The sequence below is a fragment of the Rhizophagus irregularis genome, chromosome 20 (genome assembly GCF_026210795.1).
Source record: "Rhizophagus irregularis chromosome 20, complete sequence".
Taxonomy (NCBI): Eukaryota; Fungi; Glomeromycota; class Glomeromycetes; order Glomerales; family Glomeraceae; genus Rhizophagus; species Rhizophagus irregularis.
Genome location: NC_089448.1, coordinates 58,328 through 77,824, shown reverse-complemented (window position 1 = coordinate 77,824; position 19,497 = coordinate 58,328). Strand labels below are relative to the sequence as shown.

The window sequence follows — 19,497 nt, the reverse complement described above, 5'->3', positions numbered from 1 at the left end:
CTTAAGGACATTTATGCATCACCGCATCCTCTTGAGAAAGAAAAAAAAATCGGGAAGAGGAAGATGGAGAAAATCAGAGAGAAAGAAACCGGAAGGCACAATTAAAAAAAGATCTAATGTTGGCGGGCGGGAACGCGCGCCTATAAAAATCTTAGGTCCTTCAAGGTAATTTATGGTAAAAAAAGGTTGTACTGTACGAACACAACTAATCGTACAACTACGATTTGTACAATACCAGTTTAGCTGATCGTACAGTACAGTTTATATGTATACTCTAAAATTCTCGTTGCATCTTTTCTTTGAGCGAAGTTAATTACCAAATTAATTTCTGAAATACAATGGAGGAATTTAATATAACTGATCAAAAAGAAAAAAAAGAATAATAAGTATTACTTGAAAAAACAAAACACTACCATATCAGTTGTTAAGAAATTTATATAATACTAACTATGCAATTATTTGTTGAATAATTTTTAGAGAACTCTTTTGCAAATATATTTATGTCTCACGTCTTTTGCAAATTTACCGAAAAGCTTCGGGACGTTGAGAAGATCGTTCATAGGAATAATAACAGACTTCCATAGTTCCATAAGCCTCATGAAAATTGAACACTTCTTCATCATGCTATTTATTAAAAATAAAATAATTATTGTAAAACTTTTAAAAATATAGGAAATCAGAAAACTCATTCGAGTGATAAGAAAATAAAAAAAAAGATTCTTGATCGATAATATAGCAAATAAAATTTTTTCATCATTACCTCTTCACGACATCTTGCTGAGAAATCTGAAGTAATATATATGTATATAAATTTTCATAAATAATTGATTTTTTAATAATCAATTTTATACGATTTTTACCTTCAATACTAACGAGATTTTGTTATAACAATTGTAATCTGAATTGCATTATATATAATTTTTTTCAGTTACACGAAATAAGAATGAAAGAAGGTTTCAAACCTTTTATAGTAGATTTGATAAGCATTTTACATGTTTTTAGTGTTTCACCATCGCATCTTGATCCGATGAAATTAATAAATGTTCTTAGACCATTAATGGCATATATAACATAACAAACATGTAATTCATTTAGTAAGCGAATTTTCCCGGAATAGTATTTTACTATCGAAATCGCCGTTAATAATTAGCCAAATAATTCGAACTCTTACCCAAAAGATAAAAGCGATTATTCATTTTTATGGCTGAAAATAAGAATAGTCAAAAAATGTTTTCAAAAATTAGGTGAAAAGATATTATAACATGGACATGCAAAGAAATTGAATATGAAATTTTTAAATAGATGCTAATATAGATATATTATTTTATTATTCTCACATGTCAACTATTTTATATAGCTGCGCCATTGAAAATAAGTTTTAATCATTTAATGTGATGATGAATTTATAACTACGTAACGTCACATCGCATCAATTCACTCCTAAAAATGTAAATGTCACCCATTTTTTACCGATAACCGATGGATATTCTCTTTGTTAGAATTGATGGTTTTTTAAACGGAAAAATCCGGGAAATCAAGATTTTTTTTGAACATATATTTGTTTATAAAAAAAACAATATCATGATGAATCTTATTCATGTTTTTAAGATTATCTTTTATCTGCACTGCACGTATCAAATGCAATATGCACATAATGCACATATTTATACAACATGGTTATGATAAAATATATGTAAATTTTTTTTTTTTGTCGTTTATAACGTGAATTATTATTGCAGCGGAAAAAGTATATGCTGGATGACAACATTTTTTTTTTTTCCGAGTTATGCAATTAGCCAAAGAAAGAATGATGGATGAAAAAAAACCGGAAGGAAAATTCTTTTTTTAAAATTATTGACCAATAAAATTTATCCTGTAAAAGTGATCTAAGGTTTTCCCGAAATTGGGTATTTTTGGTATTTTTGACTTTTTTCAAAATAAAATTTTTTATTTATTTATTTATTTTATTTATTTTTTTAAAAAACAATGCAATTATGCATGTATGGTTATGCGTAAATCATCGGATTAATTCCATAGTTTAATTTTTTTTTTTTAATAATAAATTTAGATTTTTATATATAACATAAAAACTTCGTTCTCGAAACCTTCCTTTTATTTTTTTTCTTTACTATAATAATTGTTATATAAAGTATTCTAAGATGCTATAAATGTAGTTTAATAATAAAATTTTAAATTAATTAATAATTTTTTAAGAAAAATCGATTGCAGATAAGAGATAAATTCTTTAAATCAATATATTTTACTATATATTTGATGCAAGTAAGTCTTGATGAGATGAAATTTTATTTATTGTATTTGTTATTCATATATAGTGTTTAGTAACTATAGCATGTGATTGTATGAGGTACCTCTATGCACCTTACTCTCTTGCATGATGGTACTTTCTCAAGGAATATAATAAACTAAAACTAATTTTTTAAATAACTAAATAAAAAAAATTACAAATTTGAAATAGCTTGTAATTTATTAATTTTCAGACTACAATTGGATATAATTATAATTTGACAAACCAAATTTCATTGGATGTCAAAATATTTCTAAAAAAACAATTTTTTTTAAGATTAATTTTATTCTTACAGTTTTAATATATAAATATATATTATATATGGCTTTGTTTCATCTGAATATAAGGATCGTTATAAATGTTGTTGTTCACGAATCTCATTGGCCAGAACCAAGAGTTCATTTAATTATCTATAAAATAAAGAACTTTTCACGTGTAATATCGATAATATATAAATTATATGATTATATGTCAAAAGTATGCATGATGTGACGTATCTTGTATAATCAAGTGACGTCATTTTCATTGATAGATCATAAAGATCATAACGAGTCTAGTATTAAAATACACAGAGAAATTAAATATGATTTCGAATATAAAATTGTTACAATAAACTTTTGCATGATTATAACAAAATAATTACGTGATTGAAGTTTCGTATAAAAAATATAAAAAATGTCCAGATTATTTGAGGTTTTTACTGAATCATCATATCATCATATAAAACTATTTTGCCTTTTTGCCAAAAAAAAAAAAAAAAAGATTATTTTAAGAAATTTAAAGATTATTTTTTTTATGAGCGTCAAGAAAAAGAAAATTTCAAAAGTATTATTATTTTTTTTGGGCGGGGAGAGTTTTTTTCTTTGTTCTTCAGCCCTAAAAAATGCACGTGTGTAAAATAAACCAATTTTATTCGTTAATCCCTAAGATCTATAAAGAAATAAATTTGATTGTGCAATAAATAGTTAGTACTGGGTTCTCCTTCTTTTTTTATCTTCTTATTTAAGTAAATACCCCAGAAAATTACAACCGTTTAATGTGATATGATTTCATGTTGTATTTCAATCATGTGTGAGTATGTATTTTACAAACAATTACAAATTTATAACCAAAGATGTTATAATTGTTTTCTAAATATATCATTATGCATATTTGATTATTTTTTCAGTGTAACCTTATTAAAACTTATTAAAAAGAGTCTTAAAAAGGTCAAATGGATAAATAAAAAAAAAAGTCAATATAAAAACATTTTTTTGACAGCTAGATTTTTATATTTGTTGTACAACGATAATTTGTAGATATTGAAATTTTAAGATTTTATTATTACAAGTTACAACTTTCTAAATATCTAAATACAATGGAAGAAATACCAAAAATAGATATTAAAAAAATTTTTTAAATTATTATTAATGAGACACGTGAAAAATTGACAGGTATTTTTAAGGTTGATATTTAAATCACCCATGAAAGATTGTTAACCCAACACGTTCAAACTTTAAACAAAATCATTTACTAATGCATAAAGTATTGTGTAGCACTGAATTACAAATTTCCGAGAAGTATTTCTTAAACAGGAAATGAAGCTAATAAAAAAAAAGGTCATGAAAGAAAATATCCATACAATGAAAAAACAATAATTTCTTAATATGGTTCTATGTAATGCGCAATCCTCAATGTAATAACGAATGAAAATTTTCAATTCATACACGCGTGAGATAATCGAATTGCAATATAATTGCACAATGCAAGTAACGTACATAATCATATTTTATTCAAGTTTTACAAGTTTTTAACCATCTCATTTTTATTTGTGATGAACAAATATTTCGAATTTTCTTTCCTTTTCCTTCTTTTTTTTTTTTTTTTTTTTTTTTTAATTTATATTCTTTATTGATATATTTTATTTTATTTATTTATTTATTTATTTATTCAACTCTTATATTTATATAAAGGTACTTTTGATATATCAAAAAAATTTTTTTTTGAAACTTTATACGGAAAAATTTTCATTGTTGTATCATCACAATGTAATTTTTTTTCTTTAAAGCCTTATTTCCTTATATATTTTTAAGTTTGAGTAGATCAAAAGACACTGTGTTTGAACTATTGGCTTCTATTAAATGCAAATTATGCATTCAAATTAAAAACTGAATTAAGTTGGTGGCCAATCATATATTACACGTTTTAGAGGATTGTTTTCTATATAATGTTGAATCTTGAATAAAACTTTCCTTGTGCAACGAATTTTTCCTTCTTTCTCCTTCCCTTTCGAAATGAGTGACCGATCGTTGCCCCAACGTTTCAGATTACCTTTACCAAAACCTATTAACGGTTCCTTTTCGTCTTTCAAATATAATGAATCTCCAATAAATAACTGTATTCCTAACCCTCAACTTTCTCAAACATCATCATTAGATGTCATTCCTTGTCGTAAGTTATTTTATTTATAATTTATCCGTAAAAGTAAAAAAACTTCATTCCTGTTACACAATTGCACGATATTAAAACAAAACAATTACATAAATACTATTTTTTTTTTTTTTTTTTGTAATCAATTCCCTTAACGTAAATCTTTTTATTTTTGTTTTGTATACTTACATAGAACAACAAACTCTACATTTACATCCTATCGGAAAACCAATGCCGAATCGACGCGGTAGGAAACCATTGGCGACCATGCCTTCGGGTGTGAGTATTGGGTTTTTTTTTACGCGACAAGATTACAATATGAATTTTAAAGTACAGTTCACCCTCACTATAGTGAATCCCATGAGCTGGAAATTAAAATTCGTTATAGTAAGAAATTCACTATACTGAGGGTCATTTTATTATATATAAAAAAAAAATCTGTACCTGAACTTTTCTACAATATAAAAATTCACTATAGTGAGGGTGAACTGTATTTGACCGTTATTGAGCACCCTTTTTTGCATATAATGCTGGTCAAATTCGATAATGCGGGCCTGTGTACCCGTTTTCGGGGTGCTTAATAACGAGTCAAGTACGTTATACATACTTCCTAAATGATTCTCATTTTTTGAGTATCTATTTCCTTATTTACTTACCTTTTTTTTTTCATCCAATTAGAAAAAGCACGTTCAGAACCTAACCAACCAAAGAGCATTTCGTCAACGTAAAGAAAACTATATAAGAAGTTTGGAGTTAAGAGCTTCAGATCTTGAAATGCTTTATAATTCGGCACGGGACGAAATCAAAACTTTGAATGATAGGATAGCAATGTTAGAAAAAAGGCTTACTTCTTCCAGGTTAATAAGAAGTGATGCTATAAAGAATGTTAATAATAGAGATCCAAACACACATTATGGTGGGATTGTTAATTCAGCAATGTATCAAGCCATAATAGATAATCACACGATTTATGATGAAAACAAAGACGGTCCTTGTGACGTTATTATGAACGATGTAAGTCAAATAGATCTTAATGACAACATCAATAATTCATTAACGTCATCGTTAAGATCGTCACCTTCATCTAATGCAATTTATATTCGTGCTTCAAATGATTATTCTACGACTACTTCAAATGATATACAGCAATTACCCAAAGATTCAGATCTCTTCTGTGAGCCAATTACCACTTCGGATGAACGAATTTGGATAGCGTCTACAAGTCCAACTACAACTTCTCCATTATATCCAACATTTGTCGCAAGCAATCCGTCTCAAAATACACGCGAAAATGGTCCTACCTTCCCACCATCTCAAGACACTGAGCCACAATGGATTCAACCTTATTTCTCTCAAACATCAACTGCCATAACATCAAATCACCATCGTTTAAATTTAAAATGGATTTTAAGTGATGCTCCGAATGAAGAATAAAGTGTCGGTGTATAACAAGGACTTTTTTTTTTGTTTATTGGATAATTTATTCTCCTAGTTTTTTTCGTTATTCTTTGATGGTGAAGGAAATCTCTTTTTATTTCGTTTATATTTCGTTTTTTTTTCCCCTTCTCCCACATTTTAAGAACAAATTTGAAGGTCGCTTTTTTTTTATTTTCAAAATTCCCTTTATGACAAAAAAAAAAAAAAATTTTTTTTTTAAGCTAAATTGCTCTCCCGAACTTATTTTTATATCTTCTTTCTTTTTCTTTTTGATCGATCAAAATCAAGCATATTCTTTATCCCCCCCATAATTTTATGTAAATATGATAAACAAACAAAAATAATATTTCTCTTTTCGTATTTTCTTCTTCTTTTTATAATACACGTGTAATGTTCTTTTCCTCCTTTCCCACATATTCAGCGACCAAAAAACGATTTTAATTATATTAATCAATCCCTTCTTTATCGTTTGTTCTTTGACAGAACAATCGTTTTTTTTTTTACTTTATTATTTATTTCTTTGATTTTTTTTTAAACCTCGGCCATAAGACAATTTTTATAAGACAATTTTTTTTAAAAAAAAATACTTTTTTTAAGATGTAAATTAAGAAATTATGATTTGAGGGAAAAATGATAAAAAAAAAAATATATATATATATGATTTATTTTTTTTAAAAAAAAAAAGAAAATCAATCAAAACAAACCTTTGGATTACTTTTTCAAATTAAAGAAAATAATTTATTTATTGCTATGATTTGTAAAATCTATCGATAGCGTCCTTTATTACTTTTAATGAGCCGTACGGGATTATAGAAATAAATGGTTAGAGGTGATTTAAAATAAGCGGATATATGGATATGACGGTAAGTGTCGCTGTTCTTGACACATAAGACACATATCTCTATAAATTTGTTCCATATTATTAAAAAAAAAAAGAAAAATTCCGGTAATTCCCGGATAGTAACCAAAATCCTAATATGCATATACTGTATATTACGGAAAAATTTTACGTTAACGTAATTTTAAAAATTACTGGTATTGAAGTAAAACCTGTTTATTAACTTGTTTAATCTATAATAATTCTTTTTTTTATTGTTTTAATATATAGTAATTTCAGTTCCATTATCATGTGATATATAGTATATATTGCATTTTCTTACCAAATAATTTCTGTTCCTGGTATAGGCGAAGAGCGAGGGCGTGACATATGTGACAATTTCCAACCCCTAAACAACAATACAGAACACGGGGAGTTAACCTTGGCTTTTTCCTTTCCAAAAAATTCCATATGATCGGGCTATGGAAACTCTTTTTTTTTTTCTTTTCTTCTTTTGAGAAAACTCTCTTCTTATTAGTATACTTATTAAATTTATTAAAATATTTATTTCTTTTCAGGTAACTAACAGAGTGTTTCTTGTTTCAGTTTATTTTTATTAAAGCCGACGGTCTCTGTCCGCTAGACAATTAGCAATGTTGAATTCTATTTATTTTACTCGGCAATAAAAGTATCGCTATTAAAGGAATTTCTAAGGTGGTAGTTACGTTTTTAGAAAAAATTATTGGTAATTATCACATCAAACACGTTTTCCAACCGTATTATTCAAGGTAAATAACAATGTTTTTCTAAATTATTAAAAATTTTGACATTATATATTCTGAAATTTGATTATTTTTAATTATTAAAATATTAAACGTCGAATAATTTATCAATAATTATCTGTAAAATTGTTAGTTTCAGATTTGAGTCAAGTAATTTGATCGAATTTATTGCATAATCCAATATTGTCCGTAGTAATCCAATTTTATATATTAATATAATTTTGATTTTTTTGATTTAATGTACATATTCACGGCGGACAATGAGCAAAAAAAAAGTAAGTAATGTTTCTATTATCTCGTGAGTCGGGACGAATATGAAGATTAATCCTTTAAATTTGAATAGGTCTTAATATTTACTCAAAAAATACCCAAAAGGATCGACTTGATTTACATCCCATCTGATGATCTTTGATCAAACAATTAAGGTACGTTCATGAGAAACAAACTATAATAGTATATAGAAAGTGAAATATAATATTTCTATACTGGCGGCGTTGATGTATGCCATCATTTTACATTTAAATTCTTATTAAGGCAATCAGTAGTTCAATATATAAATTATTTATTGTGCAGATAATGTAATGTAATGAATATCATAGAAATAAAATAGTCTTTTAACTTCATGTAAGAAAGGTTTTATACAGAAAAACATTCCTTTGAAAGTTATCGCATGAAACAGCTGATTTACATCCGAAGAATATGTGGAATATCGCCAATAACGAAAGAATTAGGATAATAAAATCTGAAACGACCCAATGCTTGACGATTTTTCAGTATAATTGGGTTACAATTTTAATCTAATTTGTAAATTAATGTCGATTCATCGAAGAAAATATTGTATTAATAATATTGTTGATCCATAACAAAATGCATTATTTTGTCATAAATTTTGAATTACATTCATTAAGATAAATCACGTGGAATAAATTTTAGGATTCGTTATAGAAAAAATTTTATTAATTTATTGTAATGGCGTAATGCACATGCATGCCATGCAAATATTATTATTAAACCCGCATCTGATTGTCTGCTCAGAAGTAGATCATCGTGTCGAATGAACTCGAATTATAAATGTAAACGTTGTTCCATTATTATCGATAATTGGGCACAATTTCATCATGTATGGCTTACTGCGATAACCACAAATTATTTGGACAATAATCTCTGAGATTTTTTATGCAGTTAGTGTGTCAAATGATTAATTTCATTGCTCAGCCATTAGGGTAATGTTGACCTGCATTATTTTTCATATGATAAAATATCAACCAATCCAATGAAATGATCATTTCGGTTGTCATGTTCAATAGGCACTTACAGTAGTAATTCTGGTGGAAATTACCAAATTAGATGAAAGGGTCGTTAGCGTTAGGTGTAATAGTTTAGAATGGAGTAACTTTATATTAATTAATTTTGTATAAGTGGCGCTTTCTAGGTTTGAGGTTCTTTGGTTTTTTTTTGTTGACTTCAGTGCCCAGGGATTTTGCAAATTCAGCTTTACGCCGGGTTATTAAATCTATTTAGATGAAATTCCCTGATATGTTTTTTATGTATTGTAATGTGGGTTCATTAGTTACAGTCAGGCCTTATTACAACGAACCCTCCTCAAATTCCGCTATTGTAGCAAAGAATTTAAAGAATTTAATTGAGTGATCTATTTGATATATTTGATTGGTTAAATATCACGTGGTAGGAAAAATTCGTTATAAAGCGAGGCTGTAGACAGATTCACGATTGTATGAACGTTCTAAAGTAAAAATAAAAATGAACTAAGCCCGTAAGCCGTAATAATGAAAAATAAAATAAAATAAAAAGACGAATATTTTACCAGACGAAAAAGTGGTACGGACCCAAAATTATATATATAGGGTCAGGTGATGAAAAAATTTTTACTATGAGCTGTACGCATTTTTTCAGGGCGAAATTATGATAATGTCAGTCAGTTACTATAATAGGAAATAAAATTCTGTCTGGCATTATCATAAATTATCCAAAAAAGGGAAGATTTTCATGGATTTTTTTTTAGTTCATTATATAACCGATTAACCGAAAAAATGAAGAAGCAGGGGTAGATTACAGGGATTAGATTTATCTATAACCATACAACAAACAGTCTTACGTTTCGCTCTGGAAAATAAAAAAAATCGTTACGAGAATTATTGGTTCGTGTGATTTACTGTATAAGGATTTTTTTAAATTTGATGTTGAAACAATTATATTACGTCGGTGGAAGGTTAATAAATGATTGGCCAAAAATGTTGATTGTGGCTTTGATTGTGACTAAATTTTTAATCAATATTAAACCACTTCCCAACAATCGCTTTTTTTTTTGAAGATTTCTATCCTAATGGCTACCAGATATTTGAATCCTTCTATGATGCAATCTTTTAAATCTATTTTTGTTAAACCTTTGTTTAAATCTCCTACTACAAAATTAGCTATTAGTAGTGTTTTCTTCAATCGTCCAAGTTTTAACTCTACCCGTTCTTTTGGTTCAACCGGAGCTTATAATAGTTCAAGTAAGAATCCTTTGTTTCTAACTTTTTTGAAAATATTTTTTACATTTTTCTCCAAGTAGTGAATGTTACGAGCCAAATAGACTGGAATACAAAATTCAAAAGTATAAATGAAATTGGTAAGTACTAAATCAAGTATTTGAAAAAATTGCGCCATTTTTTACATTTATTCATACCTTTTGTAATACTTTCAATAGAAGTGGAAGCTCAATATTATGGACCAAAATTTGACGATATGATAATCACAAAAGAATTTGTTGAAGATATGATAGAACATTTCAAAAAAAAAAAGAAAATTCATGAGAAGTATGCTTATCAAGTAAGTAATAAGTAATTGTTTCTTCCATGCACTTGCATTTTATGTACGTTATTATGTAAATCTGGTACTTTATTTTTTTAAACGTACATGTACTTTATACTTTATAACCAGATCATTTTGACGGTCAGAAAAATGATGTTAGAAACACCAACGCTTGTTGATATAACCATACCTCAAAATTCCAAATTAACTGTTTGTGGTGATATTCATGGTAAGTTAATTTAATAAAAATATGTATATATATATATATACTTAATAATTTTAGTAAATTAATAACTAAAAAATTTATTATTAATATAGGTCAATTTTATGATTTTATTAATATTTTCAAAATTAATGGTGTACCATCAGAAACGAATATGTACCTGTTTAATGGTGATTTTATTAATCGTGGTTCATTTGGTTTCGAAGTTATATTGGCTTTGTTTGCTTATAAATGGCTTTATCCAAAGTCATTTTACCTAACTAGAGGAAACCACGAACATATAACATTAGCAAAAAATTACGGTTTTGAAAATGAAGTTAATACCAAATATTCAAAAACAATGTTTGAGTATTTTGCTGAAACATTTGAAACTTTGCCTTTAGCTAATCTTATTAACAAAAAAATTTTGGTAGTTCATGGTGGATTATCTAATAGTGATATCACATTAGATGATATAAAAAATATTTACCGATTTAAGAGTTATGTACAAGCTGATAGTTTAATGGAATACTTATTGTGGTCCGGTATGAATTACGTTAATAAGATATATTTATTTTTGATAATTCTGAATTTGTTATTTTTTTAAGATCCAAAAGAAAAACCTGGATGTGATATTGGTAAGAGAGGAGGAATTGGAATAGGATTTGGACCTGACATTACTGAAAACTTTTTGAAACGTAACAATCTTGGTATGATTATATACAATTAAAATATATCAATTATATAATAATATTACGACTAAATTTATTTATTGTATTTTATTAGATCTTTTAATAAGAAGTCATGAAGTTAAAAAAGAAGGTTATGAAATTGAACATAATGGAAAGTGCATTACTATTTTTTCTGCTCCAGATTACTGGTAAGTATTATTATAAACTTTGTTAATATTTAAAATATTATAGGTAATTTCTTACACAATGATTGTGCGCTAGTGGTGTATGCGGAAACAAAGGTGCAATAATTAATATTGCTCCTGATTTGAAATTAACCTATAAAACTTTTGAAGCTGTGGTATGTTTGTATTTATTTAAAGCTGATATTTCTTACTTTCTATTACTTGAAATGGTTTATTTATTTTATTTTATTAATTTATAATAATAGCCCCAACCATGAATCTTGACACTGACGTTGATGTTTAATAGTGTTAGTTTAACCATTTTAGGTTATGATTTTCGTTGTTGTACGAATTTCTTGATAATTATATTATAGTATTAAACACAACGGAAATTTTATAATAAACTCCCGTTGCTATCCAATAATTTTATTATTATGCTAAGCGGACTAGTTACTGTACTGAACTAGCAAAATTTGGTTTAACCCCGTTTTTGTCCCTGTCACAATCGGCAATTTTATTTCTTTTTTTGAATATGTATGTATCACGATTTATGTAACACTTCCCTGAAATATGCTAAATAAATAAATGACGTAGATCGCGAGTTATGCAACGGACTTAAACGGTTTCCGTTTTCCAAGTACATAGTAATATGAGATAATATTTCGAACTGAATTCTTCATTTAAAAAAATCATTTAATAATATAGGGTGTGTTATTACATATTTATATGATTTTATATATAATTTAAACTAACTAAATCCTTTATTTAAAAAATTTTTTAATGATATAGGGGGTAAGAAATTTAATTTTATAAATAATATGATAATAATAATAAAATTGATATTATATTAATGATAAGATATAAGAAAAAAAAGGAAAATTAGTTTTTTAAATATTATTTTGTCTAGGTTTAATTCGAACATTCAATTCAGGGAACGCTCTAATAAGCACAAATTTAGTTTTCAAAGGAGTATCTTTAACTACTAATTCAATATCCAATTTATGATATATTAAAGCTATCATACATTTAAGTTCAATATAAGACAATTTCCTACCAGGACAAACTCTACGACCCCCACCAAATACTACATGAGGCATTAACTTTTCACTTTTTTGGTTATTAAACCATCTTTCAGGATTGAATTTTTCAGGTTCATCCCAATATACTTCATTATTATTTACGCCATGAATATTTATAATATATTGTGTTCCTTCGGGCCATACGAGACCTGCCACAACATCCTCTGCGGTACTATTTCGTGCAGTGTAAGGTGCTGGTGTATATATTCTAAAGATCTCTTTAATTATTGCTTCAGTATAAACAAGTTGTGATAAACAATCTAAATCTAAGCGATGATCACCTAATTTTTTAAAGAATAAATCCAATTCATCTCGAAGTTTTCTTAAAACATTTGGATATTTGTCCAAAAAGTAAACAACAAAAGTAAATAAATTGGCAGTCTAAAATGCAAATAAAGCGTTAGTTACACTCATCGCTAATGTCACGTGATTGTCCGGCGCGACAAAAATTTTGGCCCGTGACATTCAATATAATTCCTGAGCCATAGCGATAAAATACAAATATATATTTACCGTATCAATTCCTGCAACAAATGTCTCCCATAAATTCCCGCGAACTTCTTCATCAGTTAATGGTCTGCTTGTATATTCTTCATCATAATATTTCACTTCACAAATATCTCGATCAGTATAAGCGGTTAACATCGAGGTTAACATATCAAATCTTAATGGTTGATTTAAAGGTGTATATTCAATTTCTCTTCTTCTACTTTTAATGAGTTCATCAATTTTACTAAACAACCAATCCCGATTTTGTAAATGTTTTTTATTTTCATTACTTAAAAAAGGAAAATATTTTCTAATGAAAGGCGGAACTATAATAAAGAAATAAACTCCAATAATTAAAGTTTTAATACTTTTAAAAAACTTTGTAGCATCCTTTAAATCATTAACAGATTTTCTTGGTTTTTTATTTCTAGATAATAATAATTCATTATAATGTGCTTCAATAGTGTGAACTCTCATTCCTGTAGTGAAATGAGTAATTGAATCTGTTGTAAACCTATGAGACCATTCTACAATATTAGTTATAAAATTTCCATCATCATCTTCTCCATCTTTCCAATAATCCATCATTTCTTCAACCAAATTTTGTGTCCAAATTACTGAATATTTAGAAAAACTTGGTGTAAGTAAAGCTCTAGAGATAAAATGTCGGTTAAATTTCCAAACATTTACATTATGATTTAATGCTATTCCTTTTCCTGCCACGTCTAATTCATCTAATCCTAAAAAATATGGAATACGTCTCATATATTTTGAATTTAATGAATAATCAAACATATTTTGCATATATTCATATTTACTCAACATGATAAATTTTTGTGAACCAAAATATATTTCAAATATATCACCATATTTTTTTTGCATTCGTTCAGTATATTCAACAAATTCATCGAAACCACGATCCATAATATTTCCAACAAAGGGTAACGGAAGTGGTCCAGGTAATGGATTTTCACGCATAAAATATTTATAATAAAAATGACATGTATATACTATAATTAATGTTAAAAAAATTAAAAACGTGTCATATAATCCAATTGAAAAAATGAGATTTAAGAGTGCCATTTTAGTTGTGAAAAATATTTGATTAATTTAACGAAATTTCCTTGTATATATATGTACAGTATGTTGATTTTCCTAATCTTTCTAATCTTAGTAGATAATATTAACTCTCAAAAATCGGTTTATGATTGTATTTATTAATAAGGATCATCGGGATCAGCTGGTCTTTTGGTAACTCGTGAATGACAAAATGAATAAATTCATTTTATCTTATTTTAATTAATTCATTGGAATTGGAAATACTTATTGTTATTAAAACTCAGTATTATGCTCCATATTAAGAATTTGATGAATTTAATGTTTTAAGTGATCCATTTCCCCCAAATAATCGTTAATATACATGAATTTAAGCTTCATTACGCTCCGAATTTCAAACAGATAAATCCGAAGTATCGTCACAAACTCAAAAATTCTTTTTATTCTGATAGAGGTATATTATTATTATTATTTAAGTTTATGAGCAAATTAGTTTCGTTTTTATTATAAAGTTTCTCATTTAGGCGCAAAAAAAACAAAATAATTATATACACAGAGTTCAATAATTCTTGTATAAAATTATATTTCTATTTTTATCTCGATGAGTCAATATGATGCAATTAGGTATTCTTTTATTGGTAACAATATATTATTTAATAAAATTATTATTTGTTCACCTAACAAGAAAGACTTATACTATTGTGGTAAATTACTGTCAGATCTAAATTTAACAAAATGCACAGATTTGGACTGAATGACTTCTATTCTCATGATACAAAGTTGTTAGCAATCAGCTGATCTGTTGTATATTGTGATTTGCCGTTGTAATGTTGTAATAAAAAGTTACATTTATTCCAGCTCGGATGTCATTAAATAAAGGAAGTTTATGTTGATAAGTCATAGGATTTATATATCTTTCTCTCTCTTTTTTTTAACACCATCTTCATTTGTGAAATAACACCTTTTGCTACAGAATTATAAACAAACCTTGCCAATCCCATTCAACATTTCAACAATTGTTTTGGGTACACTTTGACTGGCAGTGTACAATTGAGAGTTTCTTCTAAGCGTTCAATTTACAGCTCCCGATTTTGTCATTTGGTACATGCTCTTGTTGCACTGACTTTCTTCTTCTTGCTTATTTTTGGTAGTAGTAGCAGTAGCGGTGGTAGTGGTGGTGGTGGTGGTGTTGAATGCAAGAAATGTTGTGCCAGTAGAATGCTTTCTATAAGCTTCAGGCATTGGGAATTGGAAATGGCTAAAGATAAAAATGCTTTAGAATGTCATAGTCATTTTCATTTACATATCCTCAAAGAAGTAGTATATAATTTAGGGGTCTCCTTATTTTATTATTTCTGTTCCAAGCAAATTTTTTAATATTTTCTATATTTTTAATTTATTCATAGAATTTTTTTTTTTAAATATGTAGAAGAGTACAATAGAAAACTACCACACCCTTCTATCATTTAACTCTACCAACTAGTAGGGAACTAAGTAATACCATTCTGAAAAGCAATGTAAAAACATACATTAATGTGAATTTTAACTAATTAAGAAATTTATTCTAGAGGAACTAAGAAAAGTATTAAACAAAAATACTTAACAGTTCCACTATTTTACTGAATATTTTGGTTGAACTCTTCATCTTCTTGTTATTCTTCTTGGAATTTGCAATGGATTCTTATTTCTCTTCGCCTTACTATTCTCTAACACTTTGTTTAATGACCTCAATGATTTTACTACTATATTAAAATAAAATCATGCACTAGGTTGTGATTCCAGAATCTTATATAATAACAAAGTCAGATAATCTCATTATTAACTGGAATTTCTCTCAGTTTTTCTTTTCTTTATATTCATCCATTAAAGTGAATTCATACCACGTGAGGTATTATGACTAATTTAATCCAAATAGTCCAGTATTTCTTTTGTCATTTTGCTGAAAATCTAATCAGTTTTCCCATATATGTAAGTAGGACCCTGGATAATTATAATAAAGGTTATATGCAAAAAAAGTATATAATTTTGTGTTTTTAATGGAAAAGTCATATGAAAAAATGGGTATTTTAAGAAAAAGTTACAAGTCAAATTAAAGTACTACCAAATTAAGTTACAGTAAAAAAAGTATATAATTTTAGATAAAATTTTAAGGTTATATGTGATTTTTCTAATAAAAGTGTATATTTAAAAAATATCATAAGCAGTATTACATCAATTTTCAATATAAATAGCAAACAAAAAAAATACATTTTATATTAGATAAATTTATTACAATATTTTATTTTATGTGATAAATTTACTGCAATATAATAATTTATCAAATTTACTTAGTTGCTTTAGCTCAAAATGATGGCATAAAAACTGGAAATTTAAGAATTAAAAGATGGTAAAATAATAAAATACAGTTAAACCTTAATATAGCGAATCCTTAATATAGTGAATTTTTTAGATAACTATAATAAATTTCCCCCTTACTATAATGAATTAACCAATCAAATCTCTTAAAATCTTCATTATAGCCCTATAGCAAAGTTGAGATCTGGATTCTGGAATCTAGGGTTCGTTATAAGTTATAACAAAGGTTGACTGTATTTATCAAAATGCTTCAGGTAAATTTATGATTATTGTTTGCAAATTTATTAATTTACTTTACTGAAACCTATAAAATCATGACTATATAGTAGCCATGTTACCACCATTTAACATAGTAAACATACAGCTACTCTATATTAATTTTAACGCAGTTATATATATTTAATATAAAAATATATAGTAAATTATAGTCATAATATAGAAATTGTGTTGTTAATACAAAAAAATTATATATAAATGTTAACAAGAAACTGTATAAATGATTTAAAGTAATAATATATATGGTTTGCATTATACATGCTGCCCAAATTATTTTGGGATATCATAATTATAATTTGGAATGCTATAATTCATTCAGTTTATATATAATTTACTATGTAAAGTGCCAAAATAATTTGGGATGCCATAATTAAATTTGGGATTTTACTTATAATTATGGCAGTCCAAAATAATTTGGGTGGCATATATAGTTTGCATTAAAAATGTAGTAAATTCATAATAAATTTATATTAACTTTATAATAAATATATAGTAAACTTATGGTAAATATATAATAAAAATACATAATAAACTGACATGTCTAAAAAGAAAAAAAAATCAAAGAGCTTTCTATGCGTCTAAGAGATCCAAAGTTTTGTTCTATTAAAAAATAAATTTAAAGAACCTTATTTCTTTGGATTTTCATACACTTACTCATTTGAGAGACCTGAAAATCGCTTATAAAGAAAAAAATATTTGGAATCATAATTAGTTAAAAGGAGGAATAAAGAAAAAATATTATGTATTATATATACTTACCAAAATTCTTTGTTCTAAGAATGATCAATCAATATTACATGTATGTAGATATGAAATCTGAATGTCCCACCACATCTAAATAAAGAAAGAAAATAACCATTAGAAACAGTTCATTAAATTAAAAAAAGGTTAAAAAAATTTTATGTAAACGAAGAGAATCAAAAACTTATCTAAAAAAAAGGAAAACAAATTGTTAAAAGGCCATGTACTTAATAAATACTTGCATAAGCAGATTTCTATTTTAAGGAATTCAAGGATTAAATAAAGATCATCATCTTGAATCTAATAATTCGTTAAAAAAATAAAAGAAAAAGACCAAGTTTTTTACTAAAATTCTATAAAGCTCTACATACCTAAAAAAAAAAACAATTAAACAAATGAACTGTTAACAACTATTTATTAAAAATGGCAAATAAAGATAAAAAGGAAATCATTTCCTACTAAAATCTGTGTCTAAAAAGAAAAAACTACTGTCTATTTAAAGAAGAGGAGCGTCTAAAAAGTAAAAGAAATGTAATCATTTCATCAAATAATTTAAAAATATTCATCTCTTACCAAAATTAATGTTCAAAGATATCAAATAATAAACTATATAAAAAAAATATAAAAATGAGCTGTCAGTAATAGTTTGTTAAAAAACAAATATTTAAATTATAAACAATACTAACATCCAAAGAGCCAAAAAGTCATCTAAAAGATGAGACATTAGCAATTGTTTTGTTAATAGAATTAATTTGAAGAAAAAAATGCTCATTTCCCAAATTCTTATGCATCCAAGAATACAAAAAAAACAAAATGTTTATTAGTAGCTGTTTTATCAAAATACTTAATATCTGAACTCTAAAGACTGCAAAAATTACGTTCTGACCTGTGTAATAGTTGTATTACTACATAAAACATCACATTTAATTTATAGCTATACTGTATAATATTTATTTATATTGTGCAATAATATGACAAATAGTTGTAAAGGGTTAAAAAGGTAATTTTTGCAAAAAAGCTATCTAGAAAAGGAAAATAATATGAACTGTTAATACTATTCATTAAAATAAATGAATTATAGAAAAAACATAAAAATAGCCTATCAGATTTCCATATGTTCAAAGAACTTTCCTGCCATTTAAAAGATTTCTGATTTCATGCCAAAATTTTACATATATAAGATTCCATTTATCTAAAAAAAGTTAAAACATTAGTATAACGTTTTGCTAATATATAATTAAAAAAAAATCATTCTTCATGCATCACATTATCACTAATATCTACTATATACCAATAGATACATATTTCATTATTCAAATTATACTTTATCACACTTGATTTAGATTTTATTAATACTTTATTTTAACTTTCAAACTTCGATAGTTCTCCCATATTTTATTATCTTTTACATCATTTTCAAATTTGGAAAACTTTCCTATTATTTCATTTTTTTTAACTTAAACATTAATTAAATTTCAAGCAAATAATAAGTATATTCAAAATAACTTTTAATAATTAATATTTTATTGAGTCTAAAGACTTTGAGTCTAAAAACTGGTGAATTCCTATTGAATTCCACTCCTATTTATAACAATTTACAAATATATTCTTATTTATCTTTCTTTTCTATCTTTCATCTCATCTTTTGACATTTTTGAGTAACAACTATTTTCATTCATACTACAATCATTTCATTGATATTGATACAATAATTTTATTGATACAATGATAAATTATTTATAATTATTATTATTATTATTTTTTTTTTAATGATTTATATATGCTTTATTGATATGTAGTTTATATACTATACAAACAAATTATCATAAGCTATATCCACCCAGTAAGATGCAATAGGACCCTGAAGAATACATATACA

The 19,497-nt window shown here is 26.3% G+C and overlaps 4 protein-coding genes across 4 annotated transcripts; 2 read left to right on the top strand and 2 right to left on the bottom strand.

Annotated features, from left to right (window-relative positions):
• Positions 1–113: 113 nt before the first annotated feature.
• OCT59_012649 (uncharacterized protein) lies at positions 114–987 on the bottom strand (the record flags this gene model as incomplete). Its single annotated transcript, XM_066140254.1, has 7 exons — positions 114–140; positions 318–357; positions 449–483; positions 543–624; positions 761–786; positions 861–898; positions 963–987. 7 exons carry the CDS (start codon positions 985–987, stop codon positions 114–116), a joined length of 273 nt encoding a protein of 90 aa, XP_066001145.1.
• Positions 988–4,578: 3,591 nt separating this feature from the next.
• Positions 4,579–6,148, top strand: OCT59_012648 (uncharacterized protein; the record flags this gene model as incomplete). Its single annotated transcript, XM_066140253.1, has 4 exons — positions 4,579–4,735; positions 4,908–4,993; positions 5,393–5,728; positions 5,861–6,148. 4 exons carry the CDS (start codon positions 4,579–4,581, stop codon positions 6,146–6,148), a joined length of 867 nt encoding a protein of 288 aa, XP_066001144.1.
• A 3,946-nt stretch (positions 6,149–10,094) lies between these two features.
• OCT59_012647 (uncharacterized protein) lies at positions 10,095–11,926 on the top strand (the record flags this gene model as incomplete). The annotated part of the gene is made up of 9 exons (XM_066140252.1): positions 10,095–10,266; positions 10,326–10,382; positions 10,461–10,582; positions 10,694–10,793; positions 10,883–11,311; positions 11,375–11,476; positions 11,553–11,646; positions 11,720–11,802; positions 11,889–11,926. The coding sequence occupies 9 exons, from the start codon at positions 10,095–10,097 to the stop codon at positions 11,924–11,926; spliced, it is 1,197 nt and encodes a 398-aa protein (XP_066001143.1).
• Positions 11,927–12,509: 583 nt separating this feature from the next.
• Positions 12,510–13,955, bottom strand: OCT59_012646 (uncharacterized protein; the record flags this gene model as incomplete). The annotated part of the gene is made up of 3 exons (XM_066140251.1): positions 12,510–13,082; positions 13,215–13,309; positions 13,559–13,955. The coding sequence occupies 3 exons, from the start codon at positions 13,953–13,955 to the stop codon at positions 12,510–12,512; spliced, it is 1,065 nt and encodes a 354-aa protein (XP_066001142.1).
• Between the last annotated feature and the right edge of the window lie 5,542 nt (positions 13,956–19,497).